Below are 19149 nucleotides of genomic sequence, written 5' to 3'. Positions count from 1 at the left end.
TGTATGATATCCCCATCCCTCTCTGTATTAGCAATACTTCCCAGCTTTGTGTCATCCACAAACTTTATTAACACATTCCCACTTTTTGTGCCATGGTCAGTATTAAAAAGATTAAATAAGACTGGTCCCAAAACCAGTCCCTGAGGAACTTCACTAGTAACCTCCTTCCAGCCTGACAGTTCACCTTTCAGTATGACCTGGTGTAGTCTCCCCTTTAACCAGTTCCTTATCCACCTTTCAATTTTCATATTGATCCCCATCTTTTCCAATTTAGCTAATAATTCTCCATGTGGAACCGTATCAAATACCTTACTGAAATCAAGGTAAATTAGATCCACTGCATTTCCTTTGTCTAAAAAAATCTGTTACCTTCTCAAAGAAGGTAGGTTTTACATGAACTACCTTTTGTGAAACCATGTTGTATTTTGTCCCAATTACCATTGACCTTAAGGTCCTTAACTACTTTCTCCTTCAAAATTTTTTCCAAAACCTTGCATACTACAGATGTCAAACTAACAGGCCTGTAGTTACCCAGATCACTTTTTTTTCCCTTTTCTTAAAAATAGGAACTATGTTAGCAATTCTCCAGTCATACGGTACAACCCCTGAGTTTGGAGATTCATTAAAAAATTTTGCTAGTTGGGCTTGCAATTTCAGGTGCCAGTTCCTTTAATATTCATGAATAAAGATTATCTGGGCCCCCCCATTTAGTCCTGTTAAGCTGTTAAGAGGTTAGCTTCTTCCTCAGAAGTGGTAATATCTACCTCCATATCCCTATTCCCATTTGTCATTTTACCATTATCCCTAAGCTCCTCATTAAAGACTGAGGCAAAGTATTTGTTTAGATATTGGGCCATGCCTAGATTATCCTTAACCTCCACTCCATCCTCAGTGTTTAGAGGTCCCACTTCTTCTTTCTTTGTTTTCTTATTTATATGATTATTGAACCTTTTACTATTGGTTTTAATTCCCTTTGCAAGGTCCAACTCTACATGGCTTTTGGTCTCTCTCACTTTATCTGTACATGTTCTGACCTCAATAAGGTAGCTTTCCTTGGTGATCCCTCCCATCTTCCGCTCCTTGTAGGCTTTCTGCTTTTTCTTAATCACCTCTCTGAGATGCTTGCTCATTCAGCTTGGTCTACAACTCCTGCCTATGAATTTTTTTCCCCTTTCTTGAGATGTAGGCTTCTGATAGTTTCTGCAACTTTGACTTGAAGTAATTCCAGGCCTCCTCCGCCTTTAGATCCAAACTTCAGTCCAATCCACTTCCCTAACTAAGGTAGCATATGCAGCAATAGCCCCATTTTTGCAGACAGCATACTCAAGCATATGGATAGGACGTTGTTTGAGGCAACTTTACTGTAAACACTTGTACCCGCCATATTAGAGAACTGTGTAAGCATATAAAGCCTTGCTCAGTAATAATGGTTGTGAAGTGCACATAATACCAGCCAGTAGTACTACAATAGAACTCCAGATCTTCTTCCCAATCCAGTATTTCCATTTTGGGTCTCTCCCCACCCTATAGGAAAATTTCATTTCTATGTGATTGCTTTGGAATTCAGAAAATGAAGGTGCATCCAATAAGCTCTCTATGCAAGTAGAAATCTGTGGTTTGTAACTACCAAAACTAGATAGACTGGACTTTCACAAGGATAGCCAATGGCACATTCTTCTTCCCAGCACTATCATCTTGCTTAATTTCAGTGTTACTTTACACCACAGAACTACCAGAGCTGTTTGAAAAGTTAAAATTAGCAAAACTTTCAACTTTTCATTAGCCTTGTTAACAGGTTTAAAAAGTGTTTCTGCTCAATAAATCAAGCTGAGGCAGAGATCGAGCATGTAAAATTTCAGCCAAACCAGTTAGTTTAGCATTGTTCTGAGCATTTGGAAGCATGTGCTTAATAAACAGAAGTGTTATATTACCGAAATGTGTTACAACTGCTTGATGTATGATGCATCATTTAATGTATCAATTTAAGTGTAATCTAGTAAAGATCTGGGGAATGGATTTTATTTAAAAGTATAATGGAGGAATAAAGTAGTATCAGTTATTCAGTAGGTGGATAAGACGTAAAAACCTAGTTCAACCTTCAGTAAGCTCCTGGCTCCAGCCCCTTCTCAGACCCACTCTTCCCTCCCACCCCAAATGCAACCATTTCCTCATGCTAGCTCGTGTGCCACAGTAACTACTTACCGGTTTCTTCAGCTGGACAAAAAACTACATTACTTAGTAGGTTAGGAGTGCAGATTTAGCATTTTGAGGCTTAAGAGCATTATAAAGTGATTGCCCCATAAACTCATATTCCATAGTTGGTAGGTAAGCATCCTCTTCTGCAAGCATCCTTTTCCACTGCCAAGATACATGGAAAACTTGAACCAACCACAGATACTCCTAACCAGTCTGCTCTGTTGTACCCAAATCCCTGCCCAGATTTCAATTCCTATTATATTCAGACTTAAGAGCCACAAGAGAATTCTCCTGCCAAGAATCAAGTAGGACTCCTGCTACAACATACAGGGTGCGTAGTGAGAACAGCCTCACAGAATCTGTCTTTTTCCTATTAGACTGTTTAAGGACATACAAGGGAGGTGTACATGTGTCAAAGAATGTTAACTAAACAGCTCAACCTTTTAAGAAGCCTATGTTTTGGGTGTTTATGCAGAGCTGCTACACATACTTAAGTTAGCACAATTATGCTTCATAAAAGATTTAATAAAATGAACCCTACCCTTTAGAGTTGTGAAGATTGCATCAGCTCACACACACACCTCTAGCAGAATATGACCCCAAAGATGGCCTAAAAATAATAGCTCAATGACAAACTGCTCTCATAGGGTGGGAACTTTAAAACCAGAATAGTCAGTGTTGTCCATAGTTGGAGATACATTGACAAAATGAGGCAGTGAGAAATTCAACATCCTTCCTAAATGCGAGGTCTCTCCTTTCCTCTCCTCTTGGGAAGGGCACAAAAGATGGTGAATCCCCTTCCCAGAGCAAGAGATTTAAGACTCAAATACTGAAGGGGGTGGGGGGGTGAAGCCAGCCTCCTAATCCTTCCCTGGGAGTCAGAAGGCTCCAATGACATCCCAACCCACCTATTAAAACCTGTTTCCCTTTCTCCTTTCCTGACAAACTTCTACAGTTATGTTACTTGTCAATTCAACATCCTCAGGAAGTTGAAAGCTTGGTAGTGATATAATAGATTTAATTTATCAAAGTGTGTAAGAAATAGTGTATAGCTTGGAATAGGCAGTGTTTTAAGAGTATACTACTGTTTAAATTGAGGTCTCTGCCACATAATGTAGGTCTGATACCTGTACATCTGTAAGATTCCCATACAAATCCATAAGAAAACAGCAATATGATCGAGTACAGATTACTTTCTGTAACAGAATTTTAAATTAAGATGAAGGATCTGGCCACTGTGGATAAACCTGTAGATGTCCTCATAAACCAGTATCTTGATTTTCTTTTACAACTGTTAAAAGATTCTATAATTAGAAACACCAATTCCCTCACTAACTCTTATCCTTTGCCTTATTTGCTTGTCAGTGACCAGAATCTCAACTGAGATGGCCACTGCCACACCCTATAATTAAAGTTTGATCAAGGACAGAGTGAAACACTAATTTCCACCTGAGATGTATTGCCCAAGACAACATATGAGCAACCTTGAACAGTTCATTAGTAGGTTACACTGTTCAAACAAGACTGTTAAAGACAATATTCTAGAAGGTGAACCGAAGTTTCACCAAGCTGTAGTCTTACAGGTCACTGAAAAGAAACACACTGATCCTGCCAGCACTACCGGCAGTTATGCTAATTTTCAAGTTTTCATGCCTAGCAGCATTTTTCAGGATCAGGCCCTAAAACAACAGAAGTAGGGGAAAGAGTAAGCAATATTTTCTTAATAAATTGAAATTATGTAATTTCACTTCAGCAGCCCTTCAGTTTGTTTTGGGGGACTTGCCAGGACAAAAGGTGGGGGGTGGGGGGGAAATCAGTAGAATTCACAGTGGTTCTGGCACACCAGCATGCCCTTAAGTGAATTCAGCTGCTTTGGGTATCTAGTTTATTATTAATGTTGTCACATCACTATATTTTTAAATGCCAGACTGATATTACCAAAACCATATCAGAGATGCTGAGAACCTGTTTTTGCCACTAATTTTCACTGGAGAAATTATGCTTAGACTGTTCTACAAGCTTTAAGTCTGAAATATTTGTGGATGACATATTGTAAGACAATAATATGAGCTAGGTAATTAAACTCATGAGCTTTGCATAAAATGAACATTGTCATCTTTCACCTAATTTATTTAATTTCCAATTTTTCCAATTCCAAACAAAAGCTAAATACAAATTTAAACAGGTAAGCACTAGTTTTACCCAAAGGGAGCAGGCTTATACAGATTTACTCCAGTAAAGTACTCAACCCTTAAGCAAAGCCTTCTTTGTCATCAAAACTATACAGTAGTCTTCATTTCATTGCACAGTCTTAAAATGTTCTGCCAGAACCAACTTTTGACACTCCAAACACTATTTTACAGTGAAGTTCACAACTGCTTTATAACGTCTATTTCAAAAACCCTCAATGGGTTTTCAATAGGAAATGTTTTAGAAACCAGTATTTCCTGCAGTTCGCCAGCAAGTTTACAAGTCTCAACTCTCAAGAAAAAATAATCCTCTACCAACAACATGGTTTCTGCAGCTACTATTTTACTTTAATTTTAGCTGCTTTAACTACTTCAGACTCCAGGTCTGCCTCAATCTGTATAAATGTATCCAACTCAACAGAATACTCTTTTATACAGTTATACAGCAACTTGGGGAAAGATCCAAAAGTGAAAGTGCCAGTAAACTTAAACATGGCCCAGCAAAATTAAAAAAAGGCAAGAAATGCCTACACTGAATGAGATGCTTTTTTCCTTATAAGAATTCTTTCCCCACATTTACATTTCTATTGTAACAGCCACTTTTCTGTTCATTAGAATGAATCGGATAGTGCTCTCTGATACAATCATATTAACAGCAAGGCTATAAGGCTTTTATACCCGTTACATTCACTTCTCACCCTCCAAATACTGATGACTAACAACATTAGATGTTAGGGGGCATGATCAGCACAAATGGAAACACCACCACAAATGATCACCTTGTGCTTTCAGATACATTTGTTTCAGTGTACAACAGTCCTTTCATTTCACATTTTAGTAAGATGCTGACGCAATGCAAAAATATGCAGAGCATCCTCTCTTTCCCAAGGTCCATGCAGAAAACATTTAAAAAAATTGTAAAGTTCTGATACACAAATGATTAAAAAATAATCCAGGATGATCAAGTTTCACAATGTATAGTGTTCTGAACATGAGTCCATTTTCTTCTAAATTCTGAAAGAATGAAGTGGTGAGGAAAGTGAATTCACTACTGCATTCTGTGATCTTCCCCATTTTGCTGGCCAGTACCCTACTCTGGCATGTAAGGATGGAGGTGATCCTCTATGGTACCAACCGCCCAGTGGGTGAGCTGTTCCTGTGGCAGGTACAGGCAGATGCTGCATAACTTGAAGATAGTAGCTTTGTTTTTTGGAGTCTGGGGGGGGAGGGGGGAGAGAAAAAACACCAACACACAAACAAGTATTTAGTTTGTTCAGACCTAACGTAGTCAAACAAAGAGTTACATTTTCACAGGTTTAATATTTACCCTTCCCCATTTAAAACACTCCCTAAAAATAAATGAGATTATTACAACCACTCTGCTTCATCCCCTTCTGTGTATGTAGACTGATCAAAATATTGGACAATGACGAACTATTTAACAAGTTTTTACAAGCATGAGTGGGATTTAACAAGTAGCATAGTGTCTTTGTAGGAGGGGCTACCAATTTAGACTTCTTGTGTGAAGATTTAACATTAGCTCTATAACAATGAAGAGATTCTCCAGAATATATTTTCATACAAAAATAAGTTATTCAGTTCTACATGGGGAAGGTATGCAGCCACATCATCGCAGGCTGAGATCTCAGCTCTCAAACTAAATTGAATATAATCTGGTCAGCATGCAGAATGGAGAGGCAGCGCTATATTCTCTTCAGTACCAAATCAGTACCCCAATATTAAGGTACACTGTTTGAGCTCCCCCTGAAGATTTTAATGGCTACAGGTTGTCAGGATCTCCTGAAGATCACTTGGCATTTTGAGACTAAAGATGGTAGCTGCAGTGGTTCCTAGCCAGGAAACAGTTTGGATAATTAGAGTTCACCAATTTCCTCCAATAGTTTCAAATAGATACTGTACTTGCTTCCTGTTCTGTCAGTTGCAGTTAAACTATTAAAATAAGATGCTGTTTTCAACCCCAGGATTGCGGAGTTTGCCTCAGTTTACATTAATGAGTTTACATTAGATAAAACTTCTTTAAACTGCCTAGAAAGGTTGTGGAATCTCCATAATTGGAGTTTTAAGGGCAGGTCCAACAAACATCTGTCAGGGATGGTCTAGATCAGTGGTTCTCAACCTATTTACCACAGTATATGCAGTTCTATATTATGTAGGCCACATCCATACAATATATACTACTTGTATGCCAGAGGATGTCACAAGGGCTGCAGTTATGGGATGACTGGGCCACAGGGGGCCCATATGTTGAGAATTACTGGTCTAGATAATACTTAGTCCTGTCTTGACTGCAGGGGAGTAGACTAGTCGACTGAGTTCCTTTCCAGTTCTATGATTCTAGGAGTACAGGGAATTGAGCACCTTAAAAATTGTTAGATGTTTTGAAAGAGGATGCCAGTTAGGATACTACTCCTGTCTAATGGAGATTTTTCTGAAGTTTGATATAAGAAACATGGCAAGGCTCCAAATAGGCCTCTGACTGATCACTGGCCCGAGTGGGAGGGATGTTTGACAGCGATCATTTTGTATGTACAAGAATTAAGTCTTCGACAATGTTTAGAATGTTTAGAAGATGAAAGTGTTACAAAACCTCTGAACTGTTTTTCCAATAATTCTTCATTCCAACTGTAAGTTGTGAGTTGAGTAACTTAATGAAACTACAAAAAGGATTACACAAAATTGCTCTGACTTTCCAAAATATAAGGAATCTGTTTTAGCAGTTATTTCCAATAGATTCCATAACACAAAAGCCCTGAATCAATCTTATTTGGCAACATTTTTTGCTTATATCCAGTTGTTGCATCTTTAAGTCTTCAGAATGGTGGTTTGTTGTAACACCACTTAACTGCAAGCATAAGACCACGGCAATTTTGTTCATGTAAACTTAGATAATTAAATACTTACAACTAGATCACTTATAAACCTTTGGACAATTATTCTCCTTTCATGTATTTACAAAAGGATAAAGTGTTCTCTCATAAGATAAGATTTAATATTCCAGGTCCTTAAAAGTGTGAAGAGGACAAGCTTACCTGCAAGTGCTGTCTGTCAATGAAGAGAAACACTGACTGGTTAGGATTGTTGATAACAATTCCAGTCTTGTCCTTTCGGCTCAGAACATGCAGAAACTGTTTTTCATAGTCACCATGATGAAATTCAAACTTGGCCTGTACAGGAATAAAGGCAGTGTTTACAAACAAAATTAAATTACTAACATTCTGTGTTTTGATTTGAGTAGTAAAAGTTAGAGCTGATCCCTCTGTACTGCTCAGATTTAAGCTTGGGGGAAGAAACACTATGATCAGTTTTACTGCTACCCATTAGGTTTTTAAACAGTGGTGAACGTGACCAGAGATGTACATTTCATTCTGCTACTGGACAGAGACATAAGCAGTGCAGAGGCACATGAGCAAGCTGCATTATTATAACGAAGAAAAAAAAGCTCTAGGTTTATTTTGCACAACTGACAGCACTTGAGTATTGTCAGTTTTTCCTGTAGTATGGGTGTCAAATGTGAAAGGGGGAGGGAGGAGAGAAGAGAAAATATTTGAAAAAGTTGAAGTTCAATTGATAAAAATTGACAAGGCAACTGAAGGATATTTTTAGGTACTACACACTTGGCCATTTGAAATGGACTTTCAAATTAACTGTGTCCTTGTAAGAACTCCAAATGGAGTAATTATCTTGCTTGATGAGTGTTGCTCCTGAACTCTTAGACTTCGTCTGAGCAAACTTGCATCCATTTAGCTATATCAGTTTCAACATGCACATCTAGCTAAAATGGTGCAAGTCTGCTTAGACCAGACCTTAAGAGTTAGACTTTTTACAGTGTGTAGCTAGTAAGAGCAGTAGGGATAAAAATTACTAATTTCAAAGGCATCAAATTACATCAAGAATGGAAGAACTATTTGCAAATGCAAAACATACATACATTAGCATTGCTTTAGAGGCTGTCAGATTAAGAAACATTTTAACAAAACAGATTCCTTTTTACACCCTGAACTACTAAAACTTCTACTTTAGTAGAGTTACATTCTCAGAACCAGGGTTTTTTTGCATTTACTCAGCTTAGACAAGAAAAATAGTGTCTACAATACTTCACTTTCTGGTTCTCATGCACTAGCACTATACACTGTAGAGCAGACAACTTCCAAGGCTTGTCAATGGTGTTAAAAAAAACCCCACCCATTAAGTAAGTCCTTACCCTCCTTGTTTTTTTTTTTATTTGCTGTAGGTGAAAAACTGATAGGGTAGTGACTTGGGAGAATTTGACATCTGAGCAACTTTCCCAGCCCTCAATTGAGGAAGAATGGGGTGTTTGAGTATTCTGCTGAAACAGAGAAATTTTATAGACCTCTGGAAGATGTCAAGAAATATATTCAACATCTCCCCTTCAACAGAGAACTGGGAAAGAAGCAACTTATGATTCTACTCATTGTGAGTGGGCAAGTTAAACTGGGTCAAAGTCTTCATGGGACACATCCCTCACTAACATTTTGAAATGTCACGGTATTTGTCAAGTAAAATATAAGCTTTAAGACTTCAGACAATTTACACACTGTTAGGCAGCACTACAGGGCACAAGTATTTTTATCTGCAGTCACTTTTAGTTGCAGGTGCGTTCAGTTTTAAGAAGATAAAATATTTAGTAGAATTCAAAAAAAAATCACTTATTTTTACAGAAAACTAGGGGCCATCATGTATGCTGCACAGTAAAGTCCTTATCACTGTTTTATAAATCTAAGAGTATTTAGATTTTATATGAAAGAATGATTTATTTAACTTTACTTTGACTCGAAGCTTGAAGTGAGATTTGTGTGAAGTTTGTTTGCCTTTCGTTAGGGAACACCAATATTGCTCTCTGATATTTCAAATGTAGCTGAAATTAAGACAGGTGGCTGCTTAAATAAAAAGTGGAGTTACAAGCAGTTTCAGGTGCTCTGCCAGCTTTCCTTTCCACTTCGCAGCTTTACAATCAAGTTTTCCTTTTGCTTCTCACACAGCTTATTTATGAAACACAAACAAGGGAAGTGATGCTGACTATAGACTTAAACAAGTTGACAAACAAGTTAGTAAACTCAAGGAATAATGTAGTCCCTCACTCGGACATTGTAGGTGTTAACCATAACAAGGATACATTAAAAAAAAATGTAGACAGAGGAGCCATTTCAACCCAGTGTCTAACAAGAACTTTATCTCGTTTTGTTAGAACAGCTTTGTATCACTGATGGCAGCACAACACTTGGAATTGCTTATTGCCCGTTAAGCAATAGCAAGGAGCATAAAGCATAAAATATTTTCAATATCTTAATGTAATAAGCTATGGCTGGCTGTGGAACATGTACATAACTCATTAACTTCAAGCCAAGAAACGAAAGAGGAATAGCATCTAAACGTTAGTCATTCCCCTCTTCCATTTATCAAACATTATTAAATACAACTCCACTTGTTGGGGAACATTCATTGTTATCTAAAGGAGGTTGAAGTAATAAGGTTTGGATTGTATGGAAAACAGGGATGTCTAATTCCAGTTTCTGCATCTTCTAATGTATGCAATTCCAACTTTTGTGAATATCTTTCAGATGCTAAAAGTCTGCCAATACTACTATTCGAATGAGTAACAGAAAGAAGTATGCACTCAATATTTTAGCTGCTTTGTAACAGAAGTAGCCAATAAATTTTCAAGCATTTATAAAGTAATCATCACTAGTATCTGACACCAATTTATTGGTTATGAAAATGAATATACTTTCACAAGCAACATGTACAACATGTTCGCTATCACTCTAGTTCAAAAGAGAATACATTTATGCTAAGTAAAGGCCTGATCCTGCATCACTGAAGTCAATGGGAGCTTAACCCTGGACTTCAATGAGCACAAGCTCAGGACCAAAGAGGAGCAGTGTGACAATACTTGAACTAAAAATCCTTTCCCATATCCTATGGTGAGCTGAAGCTGCTCGCATATTCACCTAATGCAAGACAGCTCATAGCAGCTATGTTTGTAATAGCATTAAGTTGGCAGGAACTCACTATACACTGCTACAAAGAGCCTAAGGAACAAGTTGGCATTTTACAGGAAATATTAAAATCTTAACATTTCAAATAAGTTAATGGTTTTTTTTAAAATTTACAAAATACCTGAACAGGCCTATAGGGCTCATCATCAGATCCCTTCCACCGAGAAAACAGGAGACAGACTATCTTCTCAATATCATTCCGAGGCCAAAGAATGAAGTCCATCTCCTGAGTACATCCAATCACATCCTGTAAGAAGGAGTTGAGTGGTTCACTTGTAAATTACTCTTATAGCATGATCAGTGTAAGAGCAAACAGAATTCACTTTTACATAAGGTAACAATGTTCACAATTCTTAAATTTGTCTCCACATTCTTCCATCCTAACCCACTATTTTATCCGATTTACTTGTTATATCTAGTCTGAGAAAGCAAATGCTTTGGGACAAGAACTGGGAGAAATTTTCGGTCTGCACAAGAGCTAGCAGAGAACTAGCTGGCTTTTTTACATGCTACTGCAAAATAAGTGTTACATAACAGTCCCCAGTTTTACAACTTCTAGTCTCAAAGAGGCTTATTATAAATTTTTTCATGGATTATTTGAGTGTCATACCCTGCGCATAGACTGGTAGCGGGGTGCATGAAGCTGTACTATATCCTTCTGTAGAAGCTCTATGGAACTTTCCAAGGAATAGCTGGAATCCCGCACACCTTTCAGGATATTTTCTTCATAATTATTGGTCATGACTGGTATCACTTCAGACACTTCAAAAAGTGCTGACTTCTTCTTCTAAAAAAAGAATAAAAAAATAGTAGTCACATTAGGGTTCTACCCTTTTTCCAAGCAGTTTGTGATTACAACAATATTTCAAAGCCTGCATGTTTTCCCCCTCAGTGCTAGTGTTGCTTAAGCACTGCATTAGTAGTAAGAAAAGGAGTACTTGTGGCACCTTAGAGACTAACCAATTTATTTGAGCATGAGCTTTCGTGAGCTACAGCTCACTTCATCAGATGTTTACCGTGGAAACTGCAGCAGACTTTATATACACACAGAAATCATGAAACAATACCTCCTCCCACCCCACTGCCCTGCTGGTAATAGCTTATCTAAAGTGATCAACAGGTGGGCCATTTCCAGCACAAATCCAGGTTTTCTCACCCTCCACCCCCCCACACAAATTCACTCTCCTGCTGGTGCTAGCCCATCCAAAGTGACAACTCTTTACATAATCAAGTCGGGCTATTTCCTGCATAGATCAAGGTTTTCTCACATCCCCCCCACCCCCATACACACACAAACTCACTCTCCTGCTGGTAGTGTGTCTTGGAGTCATAACTCGGTCTTAAGAAGTTATTTGCAAAACTCTTCAAGACTGAGAATACGTCAAAGAGCTCTATTTAGACAGAAAGAACAGGGAGTACTTGTGGCACCTTACAGACTAACAAATTTATTAGAGCATAAGCTTTCGTGGGCTACAGCCCACTTCATTGGATGCATAGAATGGAACATATAGTAAGAAGATTGTGTGTGTGTGTGTGTATATATACACACACAGTATGTTGGAAATTGCCATACAAACTGTGAGAGGCTAATTAGTTAAGATGAGCTATTATCAGCAGGAGAAAAAAAACTTTTGTCCTGATAATCAAGATGGCCCATTTAGACAGTTGACAAGGTGTGAGGATACTTTGTGTAATGACCCAGCCACTCCCAGTCTCTATTCAAACCCAAATTAATGGTATCTAGTTTTCATATTAATTCAAGCTCAGCAGTTTGGAGTCTGTTTTTGAAGCTTTTGTTGCAAAATTGCCACCCTTAAATCTGTTACTGAGTGGCCAGAAAGGCTGAAGCATTCTCCTACTGTTTTTTGAATGTTAGGATGCCTGATGTCAGATTTGTGTCCACTTATTCTTTTGTGTAGAGACTGTCCTGTTTGGCCAATGTACATGGCAGAGGGGCATTGCTGGCACATGATGGCATATATCACATTGGTAGATGTGCAGGTGAACGAGCCCCTGATGGTATGGCTAATGTGATTAGGTCCTATGATGGTGTCACTTGAATAAATATTTAGACAGATGACTCAGGCCCCAATCCCCACAAAAGTTTTTTACACACATGCTTCAAGTTAAACACATGCACAAGCACTGATGGGACTGGAGCTTTATTGTCTAAAATTGACAGCTGTCGTCTTGACAACAGCTCTAGATACAGATTTCTGCTGGTGAACCAAGTTAATCAAAGGCATTTCACATCTGTAAAGTTGTCAATTTCCATCAAATGGAAGTTTAAGTGTCTCTCCCCTCTACAAAAAGAGCTCCACTATCAGTAGAAGGGAGGCAGATCCAATTTTGGAACAATTCTAAGGGCTAGTCCACACTAGAAGCGCTACAGTGTGCATCTGCAGTCTAAGCCAGACAGAGCTCTCCTGTCAACTTAATTACTCCACCTCCATGAGGGACAGGAGCTATGTCTGCAGAAGCTCTCCCACTGACATAATGTAACTTCACTGGCTCAGGGATGTGGATTATTCACACCCGAGTGACACACATTATACTGAAGTGGTAGTGTAGAAAAGCCTTAATTCTAGCAATCACAGACTGTCAACCAGTGAAGAGTTACTTCATTTTCTAACTCACTTTCACAGCTGATTCTTGCATTGTTTCCATACTGACAGTTACTTATGAACTGCTTCAGCATCTCCCATTCATGAGAACACTTACAGGAACAAAAAGCAGTTTTCCATTGCACATATATCACCTGTAAACAAAGGCTGTTTGCCTGTAGGACTTTCTTATAACTCACTGAGGCTCTTGATTTCTCTTCTGAACACCTCATTAGATATATGGCACATACTCAGTCTCCATAATAGACATTATTTTATCTTCCCCTTTTTTGCATGCTCCAGGCTGGGCTACTCTAAATCTTTCCTACTCCCATTAAGCTTTCAAACACCCTAAGTCTTGGTGTGCATGTACAGGACTGACAGCAAGATGGAATCTGGAATGCTCTACTTGGATGTAAGCAAGGTTTCAGAACAAATATGCATGCATAGAACGCTTCCAAAAAAACATCTAGGAAGTTACACTGGTATTATCACTAGTTTTGAAGCAGACAAAGCTTTTCCTAACTGAGACAATGTAATTGCTATCATTGCTTAAACATTTCTCTTAAATGAGTGGCATATGCTGCCATCTTATTACTGAGCATGGAATCTTTTAGCATGATAATGGCCACGTGAATAAGTTAAGAAGTCATCTTTATTGCCCTATGACATAGCAACTAGAGACCAGTAGGTCTACGCTATCACATTCTCAAGTAGATGTTCACAATTTTAGTTTGTGCTCCATTGAAAAGGCAGAGAAAGGTGTAACGCAGTTTGACCAAAAAAATAATTTTCCCTCAGTTACTTAGATTTTCACTTCCTTAGTGTCTGGTTTTCACAGATCTGTGATTGCTACAATTGTCTATGGAGTTTGTCCAGGAAGAACAGAGGAGACCTGCATATCCATTATCACCAGACATACTCCTAATATCATTTACCATGGATAGATATCACTCTCACAAAACTGAGGTTAGAGTTAGATTTAGACTTAGAGGCTTGTCAAAACTACCTCAGGAAGTTCAGGAAAGGAGCTTTCAGGAAGTAACTGCAGACTAAGGCCATGTCCACACTTCCAAGCAGCATCAACACAGCTGTGTTGCTGTAAAAAAATCACTCATGTAGCCCTGTTATGCTGACATAACAAAACCAGCTCCATCAGAGAGTCTCCCTCGTCACATCACATAGCACTGTGCACATGAGTGCTTATGCCAGCAAAACTTGTGTTGCTCAGGGGATGTTTTTTCCAGACCCCTGAGTGCCAAAAGTATTGCCGACATAAGTGCTAGTATAAACATGGCCTAAAGAAGTGTTTTAAGTCTGCTCAATTTCTTAGCATCACATTCCAGAATACTGAATAGCCTCCTCCCTCATTCCTGGAGTAAACACATAACTTTAACTACTGCAGTTTCATCCTCGTTTTAAATTTGAATTTCTAGGATCATTCATTAGTATGTCAAACTAATTTAATCTAATTCTAAGTGAAAAAATAGTTGCCAAACAGTTAGAACACACATTGAAGATACAAATGCAGGTATAGATGAGTTATCCAAGTACAGACAAACATGACAACATCTGGAAGTTCTGTTCACTGCAGCCAAGCAAATAGAAACTTGTTTTCAAGAATGACAGCAGCAGCTTCGGATATCCATGCAGGTTTATACCATTTCAAGAGGTTTTTTAAAAAGGAAGTCACAATCAACTTCTGTTTTAATCTGATAAAGGTAGTAACTTAAGTAGTTGTTGCAGCCAATTCTCTCTGTCACAACTGTGACTTTCATAAGCACATTAGCATCTAATTCAGGCCCCAAATTAGGCTTTATAGACAAGTTACATACCATACTTTTTAATTCCCTCCCACCCTGGGAAACAATCTATTTGGATGCATGTGTCTCAAGGATGAGTTTACCACTGTGTTACAAGCACATGACAAATGAAAGCCAAAGTCACTTAAAGGCAAACGTTAAGACAGCATAGTGACAAACAGATTTTAAATTTCATTTTTGACCTTGGATCATTTTGCAAAAAAACTGCTAACAGTAAACAAAGAGTTAAAGTCCTATTGTAACAGACAACAAAAGAAGAAAGATTTTAAAATGAAGTTACCTTGTCCTTGAACACAAAGGCAATATACATCTTGAAATCAAACTGGTCAGCTAAAGATTCTTTTTTCTTTCTAAGCTGAGCACGAAGTCTGTTCAGAGCTTGTTTCTTCCGGGAGTTTGGGTCCCCCATTTTGTAACACAGGTGGTACTAAAGCCTTTGGAAACGGTCACTAAACTATGGGCACTTTTTCAGAAGACTCAAGTACAACAGAAACAAGTCATTTTATTCCCACTAATACGACTCAATAGATAAAACGCGAATGTAACCCAAAAAACGCACCTCAGGTAATATTTTATGAGGCTATCATATTAGAGGGGTCAAGAAACAAACTATGTAATTGTCCAACCATGATTGGACAAGAAGCAATTTTGCAACAGTACCAAGAAAAAACAAAACCTAAAAATTCTGAAGAAAATATGCTTGTGTGAAGAGTTTAACCACAGGAATAAGTGGGTGAAAATGAAAAGGAAAAAAAAATCTTATCACGATTTATGTGTACAATAAAAAGCAACTGGCACAAGCCCAATCCATGTGGGGTTATTTGTGCCTTGCTTACCAAAAAAAAAAAAATTAATATATATAAAAAACAAATTACAAATTGCGTTTTACCCCAGCCAGATTCATGACTCTGCTGATTATTATTCTGAGATTTCCACTATTGCTATGTTGCCCCCTTTTTTTCTTTTTTTTTTTTTTAAAGGATTATTACACTTGATGGAGAGCAGAGAAGAGAGTGCAGAGGAGGAGGCGTGCACGTCCCGGGAGGTACGAGATTTCCCTGCCAACAACAAAATCATCAACTACAAACAACATGGTGCTGGTTTGCAGAAGAGCAAAGAGGAAAAACAGCGGAGTCATTTCTAACTTCATCCTGCTCATCATCAGGCACATCATCGCCCTAAGGCTGCCGCTGCCAAGGACAAGAGGGATCATGATGGCCATAGATGACGGGTGGGTGTGGGTGAAGGAACAATAGTATATCGCCTAGAGACTCAAATACGACTTGATCCCTCGGTCCCGACTGTCCCCACCCCTCAGGGTGAGAGTCCTACATTCCCCAACACCCTAGAGTCTCCCTGGGCTGCTGATCCCCCGGGGATCCTCCTCTCTCTGCCGCTGCTGCTGCGCTCCTCAGGGAGCCCGATTTAGCTGGGGCTAGGCATGGCCGATGCTTTTCACTTCCCCTTGGGCCTCTCCCTACACAAGGCGGCGACGGACGGCCTGTGCCTAGGGCAACGAGGCACCGACTCAGTGGCCTGGCGTTCCCCCTCTCACTTCATGGTAGCGACTTTACAGACATGGAGAGGCCGGTGGGTTGTTTTGAAAAACAGATTTTTGTGGGGCGGGGAAAGGTGCAAATTTTTACCAATTTTTCCCCTGTTTATTTTGAAATTTTGGTGGCAGATTTTTTGCAAAAAAAAAACAACAACCAAAAAAAACAAAACCAAACAAAAAAAATTACCCTTTTTAGGTTATTTTTGCCTCACTCCAGCCATTTTTTCTAGGGGGTTGGGGCTTCTGAAAGAGTTTTAACCCAAAATAACGTCGTCGGACTAGGTTAAAGAAAAACCACCGATTTTTTTCCTCTCCTCTCAACAAAACACCCCCAAATCCCCCCCAAGCAGGAGACGGAAAGACTCAGGCAGAGACCGAGGCCCACTCGCTACCCGCAGCCGGCGGGCGCAGGAGGAGCAGTGGAGGCGGCGGCGCTGCTAGCAGCACGGGGAGGAGCCATGTCAAGATAAAGCCACGAAGCCGCCGAGCCCCCCCATCCCTGCTGCACTGGACACGGTGACCGGGCCGCCCGCTCTGCCGCTGCTCAGCCCCAGCGTGGTCCCCATAGTCTAGCTCAGCGCCCCGGTGCCGGGGGAGGGGAAATGGTGGCGGAGGCGGCAGCGGAGGAGGGAGGAGGAGGAGGAGGCCGGGTCCCTGCGCTAGCGGCTCCTACGGAGAAGACCAGGCGATGGCGTCGAGTCCCGGCGGCGGGTGCGTGGGGAAGCCTCGCACCGCCTAGGCGTTTCCTCTCAGGCGGCGGCGAGAGCGGAGGCGCCTCTCAGGCCCCGGAGCGACCGGCAGCGACAGGACAGAGCGAGAACAAACAACTTAAAATGGCAGCGCCTGCCCGAGTCACAGACTAGACGCCGCCCGGACTCACTGCGCACAGGCGCGCTCCGCTGGCACGTACCATCTCCCAGCTCTGCGGGGGGGGGTGCAGCGCAGGCCTAAGATCCAGCAGGGATCCCATAGTGGCGGCCGAGCTAGTGATGCCTTTGGCAGGGAGGAAAAGCCAGCTTGCGCCCCACGCGTGACAGGGAAGGCGGGGGGGGAAGGGAAGGTTGTGCATCGCATTACGGTAAGGAACCCAGCCCCCCCCCCAAGTTGAGTGCAGGTCACGGGGCTCTAGCGACCCACGTGACCCGCAACCATTGCACCGCTTCCCGCTCGGGGACCCGGATGGAGTTGCTCAATCAGACCCACGCTGCTCCACCCCATCGTGTCCCCGCTGCGGGGGGGCAACGTCTCGGGCTCGCCTCTTGCCCCGCCCTTGGCTCTGGGCGGGGCTCCGGGGCCTCGCCTTCAACCTCTGTGGGGGCGGGGGGTGCTAGCAGCCGCCCCACCCCCCGCAGTGCCGCGCGCCCCGTGACCCCCCGCCCGGGGAGAGCCAGGCGGCGGCGGGGGGCTGCGCTGGAGTTAAAGGGCAAACTGCAGCCTGGCCGGGTGCTGTGCAGCCTCCGGCCTCTCCTCGCAGCCCGGGGCGCTGAGACCCCGACAGCCGGGGCCAGGGACACAGCTAGCAGTGGGCTGTGGCTCCGAGAGCGCAGGGTAGCATGGATTAGGGGGCTGTCCATAAATTACATAACACTTTTTGGGTAACTTTTCCATACCCACCCTCCCGTGTAACACTGAAAGAAACACACAAAATTAAGGACCCTCTCTGTTACATAATGTACAGACAGCCTAGTAGACGGCCACTAACCCCCTGCAAAGGTGGGCACCAGTGTAAGAATAAGAGACCCATCCCGGCCAGTGGGAGTTGGGGGGCCGGGCATGGGGGTGAAAGCCACGGAGACTCGCTTGCTCGCCTCCACCGAGGAGCCGGACCTGCTGCTGGGCGCTTCTGGGGTGCAGCGTGGTCCATGGTGCCAGGACAGGCGGGAAGCCTGCCTCTGCACCCTGGCTACACTGCTGACCGGGAGCCGCCGGAGGTTAAGTTCACGCCCCAACCCCGTGCCCCAGTCCCCTGTCCCAGCCCTGAGCCCCCTCCCCGAAGTGAAGGGTATGTCTTCACTAGCAAGATCAAAGCGCTGCCACGGTAGCGCTTTAACACGGCTGTGTAGTTGTGGGGCCACTGCGGGGAGACAGCTCTCCCGGCGCTGTAAAAAAAACCATCCCCACGAGGGGAGTGGCTACCAGTACTGGGAGCCCAGCTCCCAGTGCTGGTGCACTGTCTGCACTGCCACTTTACAGCGCGGAAACTTGCAGCACTTGGGGGTGTTTTTTCACACCCCTGAGCGAGAAAGTTTCAGCGCTGTAAAGTGACAGTGTAGACAAGGCCTCAGTTTCAGTGGTGTAAGAAGAACTGCTGAGCAGGAATTGCGTTTGCATGCCTACTCAGCATTTTGCAGGTGCCTCAAAAGGGAGGAGGAACAGTTACAGAACCTGTCTAACCTTATACTTTTAGTAAGCGTGGCAATCAGCTTATCTAAACAAAGGCAGCAAAATGGGAGCACTTGGGAAATTTGACAGAAGGCCTGCCAATACATAACTTTTTTTGCATTACAAAAGAGAAGTTTCCCATTCAACCAGCTCCTATGCTCCTGAACAGGAAGCCCACATTAATAGAGAGGAAGTAGAGTAGAAGCCATTATAAACTCAACAATTGATAACAGACAGTATACAGGTTTCAGAGTAGCAGCTGTGCTCATCTGTATCCGCAAAAAGAAAAGGAGGACTTGTGGCACCTTAGAGACTAACAAATTTATTTGAGCATACGCTTTCATGGGCTAAAACCCACTTCAT

At 41.5% G+C, this 19149-nt stretch overlaps 1 protein-coding gene across 2 annotated transcripts; it reads right to left on the bottom strand.

Moving 5' to 3' along the window:
- Positions 1 to 275: 275 nt before the first annotated feature.
- C2H6orf62 (chromosome 2 C6orf62 homolog) lies at positions 276 to 17425 on the bottom strand. 2 transcript variants are annotated; one of them, XM_073331859.2, is made up of 6 exons: positions 15130 to 17425; positions 14036 to 14125; positions 11034 to 11210; positions 10545 to 10670; positions 7436 to 7570; positions 276 to 5601 (listed from the first exon to the last, which is right to left on the bottom strand). In XM_073331859.2, the coding sequence occupies exons 1-6, from the start codon at positions 15256 to 15258 to the stop codon at positions 5476 to 5478; spliced, it is 783 nt and encodes a 260-aa protein (XP_073187960.1). In that variant the 5' UTR covers positions 15259 to 17425; the 3' UTR covers positions 276 to 5475. The 2 variants fall into 2 exon arrangements, with proteins under 2 accessions (XP_073187960.1, XP_073187959.1); XM_073331858.2 differs by lacking the exon at positions 14036 to 14125 and having other exon boundaries at positions 15130 to 17293.
- Positions 17426 to 19149: the final 1724 nt, after the last annotated feature.

This window comes from Lepidochelys kempii, chromosome 2, assembly GCF_965140285.1.
Source record: "Lepidochelys kempii isolate rLepKem1 chromosome 2, rLepKem1.hap1, whole genome shotgun sequence".
Lineage (NCBI taxonomy): Eukaryota > Metazoa > Chordata > Testudines > Cheloniidae > Lepidochelys > Lepidochelys kempii.
Note: the sequence above shows the minus strand (reverse complement) of the source record. Positions and strands in the feature narration are given on the sequence as shown.